This window comes from Parasteatoda tepidariorum, chromosome 11 (assembly GCF_982258835.1).
Source record: "Parasteatoda tepidariorum strain Cologne lab strain chromosome 11, Ptep-v5.0, whole genome shotgun sequence".
Lineage (NCBI taxonomy): Eukaryota > Metazoa > Arthropoda > Arachnida > Araneae > Theridiidae > Parasteatoda > Parasteatoda tepidariorum.
Window position 1 is genome coordinate 70,333,478 of NC_141765.1, and position 7,755 is coordinate 70,341,232.

The 7,755-nt window shown below is 28.5% G+C and overlaps 1 protein-coding gene across 3 annotated transcripts in view; it reads left to right on the plus strand.

The window, feature by feature from the left end:
- Positions 1-6,853, plus strand: part of LOC107443976 (uncharacterized) — a 159,292-nt gene extending 152,439 nt beyond the window's left edge. For all 3 annotated transcript variants that reach the window (XM_071187945.2, XM_071187946.2, XM_016058005.4), the window contains exons 4-7: positions 543-818; positions 1,554-1,673; positions 5,025-5,384; positions 6,423-6,853. In XM_071187945.2, coding sequence (XP_071044046.2) covers positions 543-818; positions 1,554-1,673; positions 5,025-5,384; positions 6,423-6,529 — 863 coding nt within the window. In that variant the 3' untranslated portion in view covers positions 6,530-6,853. The remainder of the gene's footprint in view (positions 1-542; positions 819-1,553; positions 1,674-5,024; positions 5,385-6,422) is intronic.
- Positions 6,854-7,755: the final 902 nt, after the last annotated feature.

Sequence of the window (7,755 nt, forward strand, 5' to 3'; positions counted from 1 at the left end):
TAATGAAAATCAAAACTTAGTGTTAGCAACGAAGTGACAATTTTAATACTTGGCCTTTTCTAGAAATAAAATATCTTTTTTATCAATTAAAGACAAATCATTACAAACTTCAAAAGTAGGGAATTGCTATTAAAATTTATCTTGAAACGTTCTTTAGTATATTTAGTATAAAAATAAATAGTTTAATGGTAAGAAATTTTGTCGAAGATGTCTGGAAAGTAATTCTTTCTACTTGTAATACTAATTGCAAATATAGGAGAAATAATATTTTTTATTTTCAATTAAACTTAATGAGATTTTTTTGCATCTTTTTATTACAATAATATATATGTATCTGCTAATAGAACTACTGTTTTTAATCACTGATGATTGGATAGAACCACTTAATATTAGACTATTTACTAAAATGGATTTTTACTAGCTTTTTGGAGATGTTTACAACATGCTAAAAACATCTTTTTTTAGAATTCAATATTTTTCTCTCAATTTAATACCATGTTTACGTGTAACTTAAACTGTTATGTTATGTGTATTTTTGATAGTTCAGAGAACTTGTGGAACAGCGACTAATCAAAACTCAACTCATTTTGTTAATCCTGGATACCCAGAAGTAATCGAAGAAACGTCTGATACTACTTGCACCATATCATTATATCGCCCACCAAGAGTTCCAATTTGCCAAGTACGATTAGACTTTCTAGAATTCGATATTACTAAGCCTACTAGTGGAGATTGTCTTGATGATCAACTTACTATTACTGGAAGTAATGTAAATTCACCTATACCTGTATTATGTGGTCGAAATGCAGGGCAACATGGTAATATAATATAGTTACTTTTTCAATACTTTACAATTCATCACTGAACCATATGGGGCAAATTTTCTGCACGTTTAATCCAGTTTTGAATTGAACCTTCCAAGTTGATATTAGACTGATTCCATTCAAAATGAAACCAAATAAATTTGCGATTATATCCATAAACTTTGCACCTTTTTTAAAGGTATCAGGTTCAACTTCCCCTATTCTTCATGTTAACTTATAGAGGATTACATGAAAACAATATCCCCATTTATTATATGACTATTAAATATTTTTCAATATTTTTCATCATTTTATTCTTATTTTTTAATGGCACTTAGTTAATTAAAATTTTTAAATGTCTTTTAAACTAGATCAAATTTTACTAAGGTGACAATGATAGCTTAGAATACATTTTGAAAATACTTTAAGTCTTTAAAATCAGTGTTTGGAAGCATACTTCCATTAAAAACTTTTTGAAGAATAAAATGAAATATTCCAAAATATTAGTTATGGACTTTAAAAATAGGGAAATAGCATTTATATTATTCATCATAGGTTAACATACGAATTGTGTATTTACAAAATTTGCAATATCAGGTGCATTTCGAGTGGTACATAATTTTTATCAAGAAATCTATTCATTGATTTAATTACATAATTTCTTAATTTCCTTGAACTTTCTGATAAAATAATAATTTTTCATTTTTGAAAGTGATATGATTAAATTAATTGTTATGCTTTTGATTATAGTTTACATTGATGTTGACAACAGCGTTGGACCCGTTCAGTTGACAGTATCTACAAAAGGAGTTGGACGTCGAAAATGGAATATTAAATCTTCATTTATTGAATGTGCAAATCCGTCTAGAGGTAGAAAATTTTCCAATTTGCTTTTAAATATCTAAAGAAAATATGAACTACTTATAATCATTTCACTTTAATCTATGAATTTAATCTATGAATAAACAACAAGTAAATTTTTGAATCTTTAAAAAACGTGCCTATTGTTTTCAACTCTGCGCACTCGATTTTTCTAATTTCAAATAATTAAAATTACAACTTTTCTGTTTCATTTGTAATTTGAAACATATATTCTTTAATCATATTGCAGTGGAAGATGGTAAAACAATTTTGGCTTTTTCTAAATATTTCACAAGTTTTTATCTCTTAAAATAAAAATATAATTATAACTATCACATACTTGTTTTATGGAGGGAGGAAGGAAAAAACTTATTGTACACGAAACTAATTTCATACCATTAATTATGGTGCCAAACCAATAAAACCTCAACTATATAAAGCGTCGCAAAATTTTTTCTTTGAATATTTATTCAAGTAACTGTGTATATCTTTAGTGCAGTTAGATATAAGGTTAATGAAAAAATATTGCTTTAAGAAAATGTGTTGAACCCTGCGTACTCAACTTTTCAAAATATAATGATTTCGGTAAGATTTCATTAAAGTTAAAGATTTTCAGTTCTGTTTGAAAATAGAAACTTCTATTTTCCATTTGTATTACAATAGGGAAAGGAGAAATAATTTCGACATTTTCCAAAACTGCTCCATGCCTTTTTCTTTCCTTAAATAAAACTGTAATTGTACCTATAACTTACTTATTTTAGGAGAAAAAGTGAAAAATCTTACTAAACACGAAAACTTATTTTATAACATTAATTACGATATAGAAACTAACAAAGCGTACTAATTTTTTTTCTAATATTTATTTAAATAACTGAATAATTGCTCAGTTCAATTCAATATTTAATCAGTTAGATATCCGGTTAATGGAAAAGTATTACTTGTACAAAACTGAACACTCTCGAATTTTCAAACTTTTATAATTTCTACAAGAAATCATTTAAGTTCTCTTCAGTTTCGAGAAATTAAATCATATATCTTCCAGTTGTACTGTAAGCAGAAAAAAACGGACCATCCTGAATAGCTTTCGATCTAGTGATCATATCTTCACTTTCTAGGACCCAATTCTAATGGTTCGAGGAGGTGACCTCAAATTTACTAGTTAATTTGTGCGAATGATAATTTAAGATGCGAAATGAGACACAAAAACTCACTATATGTGAATAAACATGCATTTTTTTAAAAGGACTCGTATTTCTGACCTTCAAAATTTACGGATAGTCGCAATTTGGGAAACATGGTCCCAAAAGTGTGGTCGAAAGAACAGTCGAAAGTTTGAACCCCTTAATGTCAATTTCACTTTTACCGTATTTCACCAAATTTCAAGAATTTTTTAAGAGAATTGAAAAAAATTTGCCGGCTATAGAAAATTCTTTTATCTGAAGATAATTCCATGCAATGATTAAATGAAGATAATTCCATCCAATGCAAAATTTGAGCGAAATCGATCGAATAGTTCCTGAGAAATCCAATTATAAGGAAGTCGTCTATTTAAAATTCAGATTCTCAAGAAATATTCTGCCGATTATGCTCAAATTTTGCATTTTGCCAATTTTTATTATGTTCTTTAAAATGATGTAAAAAATTGTACACAATACTTTACTATTAAGAAATTTTTCTACTATTATTAAAAAGAACAATAAAAATTTTTAAATATTTACTAAAAGTTATTTTTTGCATGAAATTATCGTTGGATAAACGAATTTTGTAACTGTGAGCAAAACTTTTTCAATTTGCTGAAAACTTCTCGAGATTAGGCGAAATATGCAAAAGTAAAAAGAACATTGAAGGGTTCAAACTCTGAACCCCTCTTTTGGCCAAACTGCCTTCTACCTTAGGATCATATTTTTCAGATTGCGGATACCCCCTATATTGTGGGGGGGGGTCTGAAGTCTGAATCCATCAAGAAAAAGCATGTTCATTCAAAGGAAGTACATTTTTTGTCAGATTTCGTAGCTTAATCGTAATATCGTTTTAATTAATTAGCATATTTGATGTCTCTCCCTCGAAACATTAAGTTTGAGTTGAACGTGAAGATGCGATAATTAGATCAAAAGTTATTCAGAGTAGTTCAATCCGAGAGTGAGTCAGTTCCATCCGTTTTTTTTAAGCACTGTACTACAAACGATAATGTAAAAGTGATTTTGGCATCTTGCAAATACTACACGTGCTTTTCTTTCTTTAAATAAAACTATAATTATGCGTATTAGTAACTTACTTTAAAGGGAAAAACAAAAGAGCTTATTGCGCAAGAAGACTAATTTTGTATCACTAATTACGGTACTGAACCTATAAAACCTGAACTAAACAAAGCGTACTGAAATTTTCTTCTAATATTTACTTAAATAGCTGAGGCGAAGAAAAACTCTGTAATTCAATATGGAGTTTGTTCCAAACAAAAGTCAGTTGTTTGGGTGAAGAACATCTACCTTTACTCTAAAAATACGCCCCAGGTGTAGCGAACATGCAAAGAATCTAATTATATATTCCGGAACATGCATGTATGCCACTTTGCTAGGTAATCAATAGTGACCTCTTACGGGCGTCTTAAACTTAAGAAGAGGTGCACAGATAAATGGCTGAGGAACATCTACGATTTTTAGTGTCCTTAAATGTCGCACTCCCCAAGGGGTCACTGGGTTAATTACTGCTTTTGAGGCTCTAAAAGAGGAACCTGAAATTCACAGACGGGACAAAAACGATAGACGGCATGCTGTTTTTTAGATTTCACTATCATCAAATGAAGTTCTTTATCGGAAAAATTGTTTCTTTTAAGCAAAAACTTGAAAATTACAGAAAAGATTAGTTTTATTAAGAATTTTATGAAAGAAATTCTCGCTAATGAAACATTTTTCTTTCTTTAATGGTATTTTAAAGTAAGAAAGTTTTAAAGTCGAAGTTTTTAACTCCTAGATTTTAAAATTCAGTTATTATTAATTTAAAACATAAAATAAATATGAATACAAATAAAATATTATCATCTGAAGAAGTTCTTTTTAAGTAAAAGTTTGAAAATTAGAGAGAAATTAAGTTTACACTACTTACAAAGGAGGTTTTCAAAGAATTTATCACTAAGGGAGCAACTTATTTACTTTAACATTAATGCTTTTTGAAGTAAGAAAGTCTCGAAGATTCTAAGCTTAGAGTATATGTTATTTTTTCAACATTTTAGATTATATGTACATGTTATCTGTAAGACAAGTTCACTGGAAATTTTTATTCTGTTATATTTAAAATTAAAATGCTAACTGTGCTCATATACTCCTAATCACCCAAATTTAACGACACACAACAATATTTCAGCTCCACCAAATTGTCTCCAGTATTACACAGGACCAGAAGGTCGATTTTCCAGCTTTAATTATGTACCAGGAGAAAGTTCTGCACAAAGTGGTGGATACCTCAACAATCAAAACTATGCCATTTGTTTCCGTAAAGAAACTGGACGATGTTCTCAAACATACACAGCAGATTCTATAGAAAGTTTTATACTGTTAAACTTGAATTCAAATAATTCACCTACAGTTGGAGGTGGTGAAGCAGGACTAGGAATCGTTGAGTGTCCAAGTGATTATCTTAGAATTGGAGGAGATCGGTACTGTGGTGCAAGACTTAATCCTACGACAACATCACCAAATCCCACTGTAAACGAGCCTGTCATTGGTAACACTTTATCCAGACTTTATTCACTTAACTATTCTGAATTTCAATTTTCTGAATGAATTTTGGTAAAAAATAGCTTTGAATTGTTTCATAAAATACAGAAGTAATATAACTTTCTTTTACTTATTATGATCTTGATAAACTTCAGTTTATTTTTTAAAAAAAGAAATGAAACCGAAGATGAAAGAAATGATCCCAAATAAATTGTAATGCGATAACTCATATTTATATTTTATTCAAAAAATTGCTATACAAATACCATTTAAAGATTTTGAAAATACCACCATTAATATGATAATTTACTAAAAACTGTTTTCTGTTTTTTCATCATTCCAATTTTTCATCATTTCATCTACCTTGCATTTAGTCAAGATCAAAGGAAAAGATATTTTGTGTTTCATCATGACGAAAATCTTGTAATGTGTAGTTAGTTTTAATTAAAAGAATGTTTAAATATTATGCAGCTGAATTTTTCAATTTGAAAATATAATTAAAAACAACTTATAGCAAGGATATCGCAAATTATTAAATAACCTATTTCCCATCATTTGTATAATGCTTGCTAAAAATGGACGGTTCTATGTTGCATTGTCTGAAAGTATTAACGCATAAAATCGCTCTAACTTTAAAGGCCTTTAAGACTCTTGGGCAAAATACTCTATTTTTGTAGACTTCAGTAAGCATTATTATTAGAAATAAAATTGTCTTAAAAGAATTTCATTGGGTAAAAAATGATTAGGCAACCTCATAAGGTTCCTATTAAGGTTCAAACTAGCCAAATAAAAATCAGCTTGGTTTACTTAGGAAAAAAACTGCAACCAGAATCTTTTGTATGTTTCATGTATGTTTTTTTCTGGGAAGTACTTTGATATCTCCTTTGAAAATCTTGTTATTTAATTTTAAGCTAGGTAAAATAATTGAGCTAGGTATGAATCTAATATATTTAGTCGTATTTATCTAATAAATTTGCAATATTTTTACAACTTGTCAATGCATAATAATTTTTTTTTCATGCTGTTTTTGCATACTTTTTTTCAGATTACTCTACTGGACCATTTACTGCAAGTTTTACTACCGATTCAGCGAATAATGCTATAGGCTTTAATTTGTCATATAAACAAAATCTATGTGGTTCTTTAGGATAAAGAGGTGGTATCAACATCTAAAAAAAAGCATGAATATTTAACATTAAGACATCCACTGATATGTTTTGAGATAATATGGCCAATGAGAGACTCATGATTTATACATTTATGTCATGAGTATGTTTCAAATACTATCAACGTACAAAAAATGCTGAAAGTCATACCTTCCAGTCGACGCCCAATCAGAAAAACTGCATTTATTTGATCAATACATTTTTAAAATATGTGCATTTTATGATTATTGTTTTGAATCATAAATTTTTAAAATTGTGTTTTCAAGGAATGAGTTTTGAATGAATTATCACCTGAATAAATAAATAAAAACGAATAATATTTGAATTTATTTGTATTCTTGCATAATTTTATTTAACTACGTTATGAGATGACTTTTAAAATTCATAGAAATGTCAAAGTGAGGTAAATAAAATATTTTCTCATTAAAAACAGCTTTATGAAGTAAATTTTTTTTACCATAATATTTTATCAAACTTGAACATTTTCTTATGATGATGAACTTAAAATTTTCAAAACTTGCTGAATTTAATCCCTAAAGTATGTTTTTTTAGAAATTATTGTAAAGACTGTACGAAGTTTAACCATTTGTAGTCGTGCACTGTAAAAAATTTTCGTGTATCTAAACAACCAAAAATGGTGGCAACTACTTTACACCAAAGTAGTGTTTCCCTACACAAAGAACCATGGATAGTACCTGGTAAAGTGAAACTCCTAAAATGTACTTTTACACTACTTGATGTAAAGTAGTCTCCACCAAGTTTGTTATTAGTAACACTAAAATTTATAATTACAGTAAAATATAAATACACATAAGAATTAGTAAAGTTATTTTTACGAGGCAGTATTAAGTTGCTTGGTAATTTTAGTTGCACACCTACGGTTAATCTTAAGATAAAATTAATTTGTAAATCAAACATGCGCGTAGCACATCGAGAATATTGTTCGAACTAGGCTTAACAGAGTAGAAGCGTACAGATATTATACACTATCCTAGAACAATGAAAAAGACACTTTCAGTTTTCGACATTTTTCAAAATTTCTTTAGAAATACACAGAGAATTAATTTATAATGTTAGAGATGTTGGAGTCATAAGTATCAATGAAGTTTAAGATTTCAGAGGTTTGAGGAACCGGCAATAAATAACGAAATAAAAAAGGTTTTTTAACACTCTAATAATATTAAAAATATAGCAATAAACTTGTAATTTGTA